Source organism: Neopsephotus bourkii, unplaced genomic scaffold, assembly GCF_033783945.1.
Source record: "Neopsephotus bourkii isolate Nb327-2 ecotype Australia unplaced genomic scaffold, CSIRO-AGI_Nbou_v1 NB_1760, whole genome shotgun sequence".
Classification (NCBI taxonomy): domain Eukaryota; kingdom Metazoa; phylum Chordata; class Aves; order Psittaciformes; family Psittacidae; genus Neopsephotus; species Neopsephotus bourkii.
The window spans coordinates 12338551-12351233 of record NW_026902234.1 but is presented as its reverse complement, the minus strand read 5'-3'; the positions used below and the strand labels follow the sequence as shown (position 1 = coordinate 12351233).

The following is a 12683-nucleotide window of genomic DNA, read 5'->3' as shown; positions in this document are numbered from 1 at the left end:
TACTGTTAGAACTGTCCTTTACATTGCAGGAAATAGCCATCATATGAAACTCAACTGGTAAGAATTCCAATGAAGAAAAATGCTGGTAAAGAGAAGAAAAGCATGATGATGTGTTTTCCTAAGTTGTAGTTTAAATGCTTCAATGACAAAGAGCATGTATAACCAGCTTCTCACAGAGTATTGCCAAGAAATGCTGACTTGTACAGCTGGACTGATCCATATTGACAACAGTGGTAGGAGAGCCCAATACAAGCTTTCAAGAAACAAGATATTCTTGGCAATAAAACTAAAAATATGATGAGTTATACCATTTCTGGTATAAAATTGGCAGGCATTCTTTACATTTTTTAAAGGCATTATCAGTTGAAAGCAATCCAAATGGTGATGAGCAAAAAGAGAGCACCTGCTTTTCATTGATGAACACATACTGCTCAAGACATGAGTTTCTGGATAAAGACACGAGTTTCTGGATAAAGACACATGTGTGTGCTTCTGTAATAAGTGCATGTCTAAGAAATGTCTGGGAAAAGAAAGTATTGAAAATCAGAACATTAATACATTTTAAAAAGACTTTCATGCTTTAAGAAATGTCTGGGAAAAGAAAGTAATGAACAATCAGAACATGAATACATTTTAAAAAGACTTTCATGCTGAGTATATATTGAGAGGATAATTTGTCTTGCCATTTTTAATCATTATAAACAATATCCTTCCTTCCTCAGCCCAGCTGCCCCTCCTACTCTGCTATTCAAAAAAGCTAGGTTTGTATGAAGTTTTTTTTTTAATGAAAATATTTTAATGATAGAAAAGAATAATGTTACCATTATTCTTCAACATTATAGTGACTGTGTTCCTTTTTTGAGCACTGTTGCAACTAGGTCCCATCCTGAAATAATACCAGAGGACCTTTAGCCATAAAAAAGAATATGCTGTTAAAATAAAGAAAAAAGATTACAGATATGTGGAATACTTATTTCAAAAGTCACCTAAAGCTTTTTTTTTCTTACTAAACTTGCCAACAATTGAATATATTAATCCAAGTCAATGTACTATTGAATACTGAGACAAATATTTACCAAAACATAAGAAAAGAAACTTAGGCAAAAAAAAAATAAAAAAATTACTATTTACAGCTGAACTCATACACTGATTATTTTGCCTCAAACTTAAGAGATGACATATAGTGATTAAAATAAATATCAAATAGTTGTATAAATTATGCATTATGCCTTGAAAATATTAGCTGAATTTCAATAAATAATAATAATTTTAAAATGTTAACAAATATAATTTAAAAGATGCAGATACAAAATATATTCTACTTTTCTACAGTAGAACAAAAAGATGGTTTTAGTACTTGTCATGTTATCACCTTTCAATTAATTTGCTAAGAAAATGACAAAGAGGTGATTTTTGAGACCGCAAAATAAAAAATCACACAATAAACTTCCCTGAAGACTTGTATCCAGTCTAAAAATGGTTAAATCTTTTCTATATGGTAGCAGAGGGAAGTGATAGTTCATGCACTGATTTAACATTATACAAATACAGACAGAGTGGAATAGATTTTATTGCAAAATAGACTAGAAAAATATTTTTTTAATAGGATCGGGAACACATTGGGGAAGAGAAGAATTCAAATAACTAATTTTAATTAAAATAATAATAATTAAAATCCTTCAAATTCTCTCTTAGAAGAATGAATACAACTAAGATAAAGAGGACTTGAAAACAGAACTGCTATTTTATAGATAGTATTTAGGTATTTGGCTACTGAAATATTTCTTATCTCATTATCATTATGTAATGTGCTGGTTTTCGCTGTGAGAGTTAAGTTTCTTCATAGTAGCTAGTATGGCATGATGGTTTGAATTTGTGCTTGAAACAATGCCGATTATACGGAGATTTTTTTGTTACTGCTGAGCAATGATTATGCAGAGACAAGGCCCAATATATATGATATTGTACAGGGTTATAGATATATATTATTATTTTATAAACAGTCAACCTAATATGGACTGCTGAGAGACACCAGCTGTTAGTGATCTCCATTTGGACATTGAACTTTTGACTGCAATTGTTTGGATGCAGTCGTTCAGCTAACTCCTTACCCACTGAATAGTGCATCCATCAAATCCATATCTCTCCAATTTAGAGACAAGGATGTTGTATTAGACCATGTCGAAGGTCTTGCAGAAGTCAAAATGGATGACATCAGCCCACTTATCCACTAGTGCAGTCACTCCACTGTAGAAAGTCAATTTGCCTTTGTGAAGCCACGTTGATCGTCTCCTTGTCACCCGTATTCCTTGCCATATCTTCCAGGAGGTTTTGTTCCATGACCTTACTGAGTATTGACGTGAGTCTGACTGTTCAGTATATTGCCAAGGTCTTCCTTGTTACGCTTTTAGAAAATGTGATGTTTCCATTTTGCAATCACTGAGGATTTCACCTAACTCCTATGACTTTTCAAAGGTGGTGGAGAGCAGCTTAGTCACTACACTTTCCTGCTCCCCCAGTACTGTGGACATAATGATCACAACAGCTCCACTGGGCCTATTTGAAGTGTCTTAGGAAAGGATGTGTAATGCCACTGAACTATGGAGAAAGGCTTTTTACAAGGGCATGTAGTGATGGGACAAGGAGGAATGGCTTCAAACTGAAAAAAGGTAGATTTAGGTTAGGTATTAGGAAGAAGTTCTTCACTGTGAGGGTGGTGAGACACTGGAATGGGCTGCCCAGAGGAGCTGGGGATACCCCATCCCTGGAAGTGTTGAAGGCCAGGTTAGATGGGCTTTGAGCAACCTGATTTAGTGGAACTTTAAATGACCAGTAGGGCTTGTCCATGCTGTAGACATGTAAGTGTACTCAGCTGTATTCTACTTGAAAGAGTAAAGTTATTATCAATCCTTTACTAGTCACTCCTGTTACTAATATATATATTTATATTTTTTAACCCGTGGTAACGATTAATACTAGCTAATTAAAAAGACAATACTTAGAAGAATGTTTAATTTGGTTTACTTTTCAGTTCAATTTATGGCTTTATGATCCTACATTATATTTAAATAGTGACTTAGAAGTCATGATCTACTTAAAAGGGTAACTTACGCAATCCATTAAATATGCCTTCTTGTGTTACTTTTTATTATTGTGCAATCCTGTGTAAATAAGACCAGAGTTTTCACAGTGAAGCTTTCTTTTTCCCTAATACTTCTATTCAAAAAAATACATATAAAAGAAATTAAAATTTCAATATGTTTGAACAGGACTGACTTAAATAAAATTCAGTATTTCAGATGAAGAAGTAGTATCACTTTATAAAAATTATTTTTAATTTTCCTCCTTTCTTTCTATGTCAATCTTCATTTGTGCTAATTCATTTTGATGCAGACTCATTCTGTCAATTCCAGTTCTCAGTTCTCAGTTTTCAGTTGGATCAAAGCGAAGGACAATCAGTGTGTATGGTTGACTCACATTATCAGTATTAACTGTCTTCTGCGGTTGAGCTACTCTCTTAATTTGTCTACACCCTTTCAGTGTCCTACTAACTCTTTGATCTTGAGCGATATATATAAAAAAATAATGATTTTGTAAATGTATTAATTTTTTCCCTGTATCTACCTTTCCAAGCATCGTAATATTCACTTAATACATTAAATTATTAGATATTGATGAATATAGACACAGCTATGAAACAAAGAAGTAACTGTATCAGCTAAGCCTGTATAGTAATCATTATATTACTTTTCTTTGAAACACTTTACCTTCTTTATTCAGTGAATAAAAATATAAAAAAATAATTAAAAAAAAAAAAAGAATATACCAGGAGAGTGTACTTCAAAGACCCAAAAGGGTACTGATGGGCTTTTGGTATTGCTGCCTTGGAGACTGAGGAAATTAAGCAGTTGTCCGCCTTGCTTGGTCTCTCAGAGGGTCCTTCTGTTGTGAGGTTGCTGAAGGTAGAAGAACAACAAATGCCAGTTGTGACCACAACAGTGCACCGGCAGCAATATCTCACACCAACCCGGACTCCCTGACTCCCATCCAGAAGCTAACCCATAGACTGGAGAGCCAAGGAGTGATCATCAGGACCCACTCACCATTTAATAGCCCCATATGGCCAGTGCAAAAGTCTAATGGAGAGTGGAGACTAACATTAGATTATCGTGGCCCGAATGAAGTCACACCACCATTGATTGGAGCATCTCCCTTATGAGGAAAGACTGAGGGAGGTGGGTCTCTATAGTTTGGAGGAGATTGAGGAGTGACCTTATTAGTGTATATATATATATATAAAGGGGGACTGTCACGAGGATGGAGCTAGGCTCTTCTCAGTGGCAATGATAGGACAAGGGGCAATGGGTACAAAGTGGAACACAAGAGGTTCCACTTAAACTTGAGAAGAAACTTCTTCTCAATGAGGGTGACAGAACACTGGAACAGGCTGCCCAGGGAGGTTGTGGATTCTCCTTCTCTGGAGACATTCAAAACCTGCCTGGACGTGTTCCTGTGTAAACTTATCTAGGTGTTGCTGCTCCAGCAGGGGGATTGGACTAGATGATCTTTTGAGGTCCCTTCCAATCTCTAGCATATTATGATACTGTGAGTGCTGCCGTACCAGACATGCTAGAACTTCAGTTTGAGCTAGAGTCAAAGGCAGCCAAGTGGTATGCCACAACTGATATTGCCACTGCATTTTTCTCAATTCCTTTGGCAGCAGAGTGCCGGCCACAGTTCCCTTTTTACTTGGAGGGGTGTCCAGTACACTTGGAACCGACTGCCCCTGGTGTGGAAACACAGCCTTACCATCTGCATGGACTGATCCAGACGGCACTGGAACAGGGGCAAGCTCCAGAGCACCTGCAATACATTGATGACATTATTGTGTGGGGTAATACAGACGAAGAAGTCTTTGAGAAAGGGAGGAAAATGATCCAAATCCTCCTGAAAGCGGTTTTTGCCATAAACTGGAGAAAAATCAAGGGACCTTCATGGGAGATTCAATTTTGGACAATAAAATGGCAAGATGGACATCTTCAGATCCCCACAGGTGTGAACAACAAGATAACAGCAATGTCTCCACCAACTAATAAGAAAAAAACACAAGCTTTCCTAGAAAAGAACCAGCTTTTGAAAACACAGGAGTAGCAATCCCATCATGTCAATGGAAGTCAAGCAGGTGCAACAGAAGAGCAGCTTGGAACTCCTCTTGGAATTATGATGGGAACAGAAATTGTGTGCTTTCTAGAAGCAAGGCTGAGCTTCTCAGGAAGACTACTGAGCTGTGGCTCACACATGGAGGGAGACATCGCGAAAGGCCAAAGCTCAGCTAGAGATGAAACTAGTCAGTGTTCCATCAGACAACAACAAAAGGCTTTTTGATGTATGCTAATAGCAAGCGGAGGCCTAAGAAAAGTATTGAAACCATACTTTATGAAGATGGCCACTGAAAAGTGGGGATGAAGAAAAGACAGGCATTTAACGCTTTAGCATTGCCTCAGACTTCAGCATGCATGATAGACCTGGGGCTCCCCAGGTCCTGTGAGTAGGAAGACCATGTCTGCAGGAGCCTTGACTTTCCGATGGTGGATACTGCAACTGTAAGTGAGCAGTCCTTGGGGCTGGGGTTGCACATACCCCATCTGGGCCCCTGGGTTCCAGAACTGAGGTCAAAATGGTTTTCCATTCTAACCCGGTGCTGGCCCAGCAACAGCCCCAGTGCTTGCACGAACAGTGCTGCAAGTGTCAGCACCAGCTGCACTGGGGGTGCTTCTCTTTTTTGTGGAGGAGCCCTCCCATCCTGAGAGTGACAAGCTTTTATTTGCAAGTCTTCTCGTGCCACTGTTTGGATGGGGCAGTGGCTCTGCTGCTGCGGGCCCAAGTGGGTTCCCCCACCGCTCGGGGATGCACCAGCACAAGCTGGGCCCTGCAGCAGCTGCCTTGCTCATGTCTGATGCTGTTTGTCCTGCAGGGATGACCCTGGCCCCGACCAGCAGTGTGTACCTGACCAGGCATTGCCTGAGCTGCTGCTCGGGAAACACGTGCAGGTGACCCAGGGCTGTAGCCAGAGAAAGAAGAGGGACCTCCTCCTCTTCAGAGACACCCTGGTCATCACCAAGACCAAGTAAGACTGGCAGAGCCCAGCTGCCTTTCCTCCCAAGCCTGGCCCTTCCACCAGGGCACCAGAGCAGGGACAGCCAAGGAGCAGCCCCAGACCCCCGGCACCCTGGTGGTGGATGCATCCGTGGCTGGCGGGCACAAGAAGGGAGCCAGTGGGCTCGGCCACCTCCAGCTCACTCCCTGCCACTCCTCTCTGCAGACGTGGTAGCACCCTGTGCCTGCAGCTCTGCCTGGCCCTGGGCCTCCTCCAGGTGCTGAGCGGAGGGAAGGGTTCAGCCAGCGATGTTGCTGTGGAGGAGAAGGAAGGGAAGGCCACCAGCTCCCTTGTCTTCCTCTGGCCCTGCGGCTCCTGTGTCATTACTTTCTGGTGAGTCTTGGTGCAATGTTTCATCAGAGAGGTGGTAGCACCTCTGCCCTACCCCATGGGTCATCATCCACTGGGGCACAGCAGGCACTAAGGCTGTTTCTCCCCTCTTTTTGCAGTTCCCGAGTAGCGAAGGAACTCTGGGTCAACACCCTCCTTAGGTAAGCCCTTCCTGGCACTGCAGCTTGGGCTGCCCTTGCTTCCATCATGGCGGGATGCTCCATGAGTGGCATCCGAAGGATCAGAAGACACCTCTGCTGAGCTGGGCAGAGGTGCCCCCACAGCTGCAGGCAGAGATGCCCCCACTGCTGAGTGGGCACATCTGGTGAAGATGCTTTATCCAGCTGTGTCCAGTCAATACCTGTCCAGCCCCACCCTCACCACAACCACTGTTCCTGCTCCACTGCTGGGCAGTACCACCTGTTCCTGGCAGTGTGGAAGCACTTCCCAGGCTGGCAGCAGAGGGAAGATCTGACTTGGGTCTCACACAGCTCTTTCTCTGCCCCTTCCCTGTGCACAAACCACCGGAAGGAGTTCAGGGAGCCAGGGTGACCCAGCTGCCATCTGTAAGGGTGGTGCTGAAGGAGCTGAGTGGCTGCCATGCTGTGAGTGTCCTCTCTCTGCTCTACCCCCAGGGGCTTCCCCAGCCCAGTATTAGCTGCATCGCTCCTCACCTTCTGCTCTTTTCCCCTTGCCCAGGGGACAGCACTGGATGCCGGCAGCCTGGAGAAGCTGCTCCAGCACTAGGCTCAGGTCAGGGTCACTTGAGGTGCAATCTCACCCATCCCCACCTCTCACACACGGCCAGAGGCTGATGCAGCTGGCCAGGGCCCCTTTCTGCTGTGGGGCTCCTTGGTAAGTGCAGCCTATTTCTTGCAGGCTGGTGCCAAGAAGCTGCCAGTTCCTGTCCCCCCTGGCAGTAAAGGCAGACATGGCCATGTGGATGGTGAGTGTGAAGAAAGGGGCACGATGGCCCTTCTCTCCTGCTATTGCAAGCTGGCACACGTGCAGTGATGGGGCTGCCGCTGCCCTTCCCGAAGGGCACATCCATCCTCTGCAGCAGGAGAGACCTGAGCTCCAGGGTCCCTTGTTCCCGGGTAGAACATTGCAGGTAGACAGCACTGAGGGAGTCTGGGAGCACTCTCCTGGTGCTTCTCCTCCACGGCTCTTTGCTCTGTTTCCCTTGACAGCAGGCGGACCCGCAGGAGCAGCGGTAGGCTGCCCTGCCCATTTGCATGGCCAGACACCTTGGCTGCAGCAGGGGCACCAGGACCATTGGGCTCTGCTGGTGTGAGAGCTCTTTCTGGCCGGCCCCTGGCAGATCTCTGCAGCCAGGATGGCATGCTGCCCCAGCCCATCCAGGTAAGCCAGCCTGGGAGGGAGTTCCCCATCCCATCCGTCAGGCTCCTCCAGATAGAGGCTGTCCCCAGCACCTACCTCAGGGCCTGTCTCCAGCCCAGCAACTCGGCCAACAAGCGTGCCTGCCACGAGATCAGGGAGGCCCTGGACAGTGGGGTGCCAGTACAGCTGGAAAACCAGCCTGTGTTACTGCTGGCTGTTCTCTTGAAAGTAAGCCTTGCTGACCCAGAGCCCTGCAGCTCCTGGCTCTCTTGGTGCTGATGGGCACCTGCAGGAGCACAAGCAGAAACCCAGCCACCTGCTCATGAGCCAGAGGGCCAGGGATGCTGCCTGTGCTTCTGGAGGCAGTGGCCAAAGCCTCACATGGAGCCCTTGGCACTGCAGGACCTCCTCTGGAAGGTCCCCTCTAAGCTCCTCAGTGTACAGCTGTACAAGGAGTGGATGTGTGCCATGGAGACCAGCAGAAAGGAGAGGCTGGCAGCACTGAAAGAGTAAGTGTGGCAGCAGCCAGCAGGGACTGGCACAGGCTGGGACTCCAATGCAAAGCAGTGGCCTGCCTGAAATAGCCATGGCTCCTGCAAGCCACCACCGGCTGCTGTGGGGTTTACGTTTGGGGGAAAAGAGGCACTGAAAAGCTTTTCTCTCCAGAGAGCACTTCCCACAGGCATTGGGGCTTGCTCCAACAAGGGCCTCTTTCAGAAGGGCAGGGAGGGAGGGAGGTGGCTGTATCTCAGCAAAGGCAGTCCCTCTGCTGTAGAGTAGGCAATGGCCTTTTGTGAGATCAGCCTGGGAGACCTGTGTTGTCAACACCAACTTCATTAATGCTGTGCTCCTCTTCCCTCAGGGTGGCCAGCAAGTTGCCAGAGGCCAACCTCCTGCTATGGCACTTGCTATTGCTGCTTGGCAGCATCAGCAAGAATGTGGCCACAACCAAGATGACGTCTGGGAACCTGGCCATCTGCCTGGCACCAAACCTCCTGAGTCCACCCCAGGAGCTGCCCCTGGATGTCCTGGCTCTGGAGACAGGAAAGGTATGCTGTGTTTACCACCCGGCTACAGCGTCCCCAGCCCAGCCCAGCTTTGCTGCTCAGAGGTTCCTGGCTGCCGCCTCCCATCAGCAAAGCCATTCGGCAGAAGCCAGGAAGAGCATCCCCATGGCTGCACCTTTCTGCACAGAAATGCAGGTCAGGCTGGGAAAGGCTGTTTAAGCCCTCATCAGCCCCCTCAGTGAAACCAGTGATTTGCTGTGTGCAGGTGATGCAGCTCGTCGAGTTCCTCATCGACCACCATGAGGAGCTCCTTGGAGAGCATGTGGCTGGGCTGGCCAGAGAGGAGGATGAGGAGACACCAGCACCACAAGCAGAGCTGGAAACAGCAGAGGTAAGTGAAGTGCACAAGCAGCATGACAACAAAAGCCTCTCTACTCAGAAGGTTAGGCTGCTACCAAAGCACAGAGCTAGGCTGATGCAAGTTGGCCATCCTGCTTTGTGAGGTGATCCAACCACAGCTGGCCCAACTGAGCTGAGCAAACCCATCCAAGGGATGTACCTTTTAGAGCTAAAGTAGCAATTGTATAGGGAGGTCCTTGCCCCCTGCTAACCTACACATTTGCATTGCAGGTGCCTCCCATCACTCCCGAGAGCAAAAAACAGAGGAGCTTTTCTGGGGAGAAAAGGTAAAGCTGCCTGGCTTTGCTTGGTTTAAGGTAATCATGGCTTCACCTGTCTAACAATATTATTGAATGGAAAGCTTCCCAGGCTTTTCACGGAAGACCAGGAAGCGAAGAGCAACCTGGGAAGAGGGCACTGATGGGCCACTGTGCCAGAAGAAAAGCAGAACTGAGCTCTCAGGGATGGGCGACTGAAGAAATTCAAGCAGGGGAATAACAAGGGACCCAGGTATGTAGCAGACCTTGTGTTCCACCTTTTTGCCAAGCTCTGAATGTAGGAAATGCTCCTGAGGTGCACAGGATGGTCCTGCCCTCGGGGGAACATGTATGTCAGGAGAAACATACTACCCCAGCATTGCCTGCCAACCTGTGATTTTAGTATGGCAGAGCGAGGGATCCTGCTGCTTGGGTTTTGGAAAGGACCAAATCCCAGATTCCAAGGGCTCCCTGCCGAACCCTGCTGCCTGGCAAGGTGGCACTGCACATCTCTGTCAACTTCCTGTGCTCTAAGGGTATTACATGTATTGAGAAGCTACCAAAGCAACACTGTAGCTGCCAGTAAGGAACCAGTAAGGAGCCCCTCTCCTGTGCTAGCAATGACCTCTTTTACAGCATACTTCCGAAAAGCCCAGGAGCTAAGTCCTGCCTGTTCCTGCCATTGTGGCTTCATCAGTGCTTTCTGACTCTGCCCTTGTAGGTGCCCATTTACTACTTTGGATTCCCTGGATGAGCTCTGCTGCCTGGGCTTGGAGTTCCATCCTGCAGCCCCAGCAGCACCTTAGCAGCAGCGAGGACAGTGCCACCATGTCCTTCTGCTCTGGATGGAAGTTTCCACTACCTCTCCCCGGAGCCAGAGCAGCGCCCTCAGGCCCACCCAGCCCTCGCAGGAGGCCTTGCTGGCTCACTCAGCTTCACCAGCAAAAGCCCACCTGCTGGAGCATCTCCCCAAGTGGGGAGCTGGCATCTGGACTTTGATACTATTGTTGTTACTATGCTTGTTACTACATTTGTTACTATGCTTGTTACTATGTTTATAACTATGTTTATTAGTCTATTACTATGTCTTTTCAAAACGAATTTTAGGATATACCTTAGGATATATTTAGGATATAGTTTAGAAGCATGTTACAGGATAGTAGTTCTTTCACTTTGCGTGAGTACACACTTCATAGGATCATAGGATAGTTAGGATTAGAATAGGATAGTTAGGGTTGGAAAGGACTTCCAGTAATTTCATATTATGTCACAAGACTACTCTTTGCATGGCTTTTCATCTGTATTTGTAAAAAAGCAGAAAGAATTACAAAAGTTGCATCTCTCTGCCTTGCCATCTTCATCCTGCAGAATGGAGAACAGAAAAGAAAGTATACTGAGAGAGTCATTGGATTAGGAAAGAAATGACAGAAAGATATTTACAAATGCAGAAGAACTACTGCTACAACTTAAAAAAGATTCAGATAAGCCTCAGAAGAGTACTGCCTGCTGGTGGAATACAGCTGCATATCTTAGACACCTGTTAAGGTCCAGAAGTAAAGAGTAACTTGCTTCTAAAAGAAAATGCACAGGCAGCAAAAAGAAGCATTGAATTGCAGCAGAAAGGTCTCTGGACTCTGATGGGAGAAACACTGGGAGATGATAGCAGGTGTCCCAGGCATTTGCAAATAAAGCTGTCTCAAATCTGAGTACCAACAGAGTGATTTGTTGGTAATAGGGCTGAGCGACTGATAACGTGTGTGTTTTCCTTGCATTTGCTGGAACACATTGTACAGATTCCCTGCAGTTCTCAGCATTGCTTCATATGTATTATGCTGTCGTGGTTTAAAACCATCTAAAACATCAGTGTTATCAGCTCTGTTCCCAGGCCAAAAGTCAAAAAACAGCACTGCACCACCTGCTAAGGAGAAAAATGACTGATCCTGCTGAACCCAGGTCATATACCTTTCTGAATTTTCTTTACCATTTCTATACACAAATAAAATGTCATATGCATATCTAGCCAGTCTCTGTATTTGGATGAGTTGCTTCCCTTTTTATTCCTCTCTCCATCTCTGGGTTTCCAGAGGTCATGCAATGGCTGCATTTGCACTTTCCTTTCTCCCAGGAACTTTTATTTTTTTCTCCTAGAACACCTGAGGAGACACAGCCAAGAAAACATACTGAATCTATATTGAATAGATTCCAAGTCTCCAGGTCTTCAGTCTCAGTGTCTAAGTTTGCACTTAGACAGAGTTTGTGATCCTTACTAGGCTTTGCTCCTGGAACAAAATCATAACAGCATACTTCCTTAACTGAACATCAGGAGGGACTTTCTGAAAGTCTGAAGTGATTATATTAACTGTTCTCTTTTTCACAGTACTCTCACTGACAAGCAGAAGATTCCAATGTGGAGGTTGTCAGATGTTTTTGATTGAATATGCTATCTGGGAGCCAAAACACTTCACAAACACATACTGCTGGTGGTTTTTTTTTTTGTGGTTTTTTTTTTTCTATTTCTTTTTTCCCTATTCTTTCCTACTTCTAGTCCCTTGCAAAATAGATTTTTCAACACAATTCATTTCAAAATATATTTATAGACATGGAAAATTTTTGTGAAATGGAATTGGTTTCTCCCAGCCATTGCAATCTAGCAAGTTATAGAGGTACTGTTTTCTTTTTCCTTTTTTTTTTTTTTATTGAAACCCCATTTTTTTCTTTAATCATCCTTTGCATTCCACTATACAGTTGGAAGCAGTCTTTGGCTTTTCCCATTTCTAAAGAGATTATTCCAAGGCTGTGAATGAGCATAGCAGAGCACACTGTCACCACACCCAACCTATCTTCCCCAGTACTAATCTTGCACATCTGAGACAAGAAATTTCCCCATTTATAGTATTATTTTTTAAGATAGCCAATAACTTTTATCAAATCTATAAATACATCTCCAAGGAATTTTCAATTCTATACTGATTTTTTTTTTTTTTCTGTGAGCAGTCTTTACCAGCATATTGCAGAGTAAAAGTGAAAATTTGTACTTTAAAATATGAGGCTTATAAATTTTATAGACATGACAAAAAATATGTCTATCCCCTTGTGAATTTAGAAAAGAGGCAGGCTGAGGAATGATCCATCAATTTTAATACTCAAAGATGAATGAGTGGAGAAGCAGGCTATAAAGAACTAGTAAGTCCA

The 12683-nt window shown here is 44.9% G+C and overlaps 1 protein-coding gene and 1 long non-coding RNA gene across 4 annotated transcripts; both read left to right on the top strand.

Annotated features, from left to right (window-relative positions):
* The first annotated feature begins 6614 nt into the window (after positions 1 to 6614).
* LOC133225431 (uncharacterized) lies at positions 6615 to 7445 on the top strand. The gene is made up of 3 exons (XR_009729157.1): positions 6615 to 7092; positions 7187 to 7240; positions 7367 to 7445. It is a non-coding gene; the product is annotated as an uncharacterized LOC133225431 (long non-coding RNA).
* Positions 7446 to 8287: 842 nt separating this feature from the next.
* LOC133225495 (T-cell activation Rho GTPase-activating protein-like) lies at positions 8288 to 11100 on the top strand. Of its 3 annotated transcripts, XM_061377943.1 has the most exons (5): positions 8291 to 8877; positions 9101 to 9226; positions 9466 to 9521; positions 9596 to 9744; positions 10213 to 11100. In XM_061377943.1, exons 1-4 carry the CDS (start codon positions 8668 to 8670, stop codon positions 9708 to 9710), a joined length of 507 nt encoding a protein of 168 aa, XP_061233927.1. In that variant the 5' UTR covers positions 8291 to 8667; the 3' UTR covers positions 9711 to 9744; positions 10213 to 11100. The 3 variants fall into 3 exon arrangements, with proteins under 3 accessions (XP_061233930.1, XP_061233928.1, XP_061233927.1); XM_061377946.1 differs by lacking the exon at positions 9596 to 9744 and having other exon boundaries at positions 8288 to 8877; XM_061377944.1 differs by having other exon boundaries at positions 8290 to 8877; positions 9596 to 11100.
* Positions 11101 to 12683: the final 1583 nt, after the last annotated feature.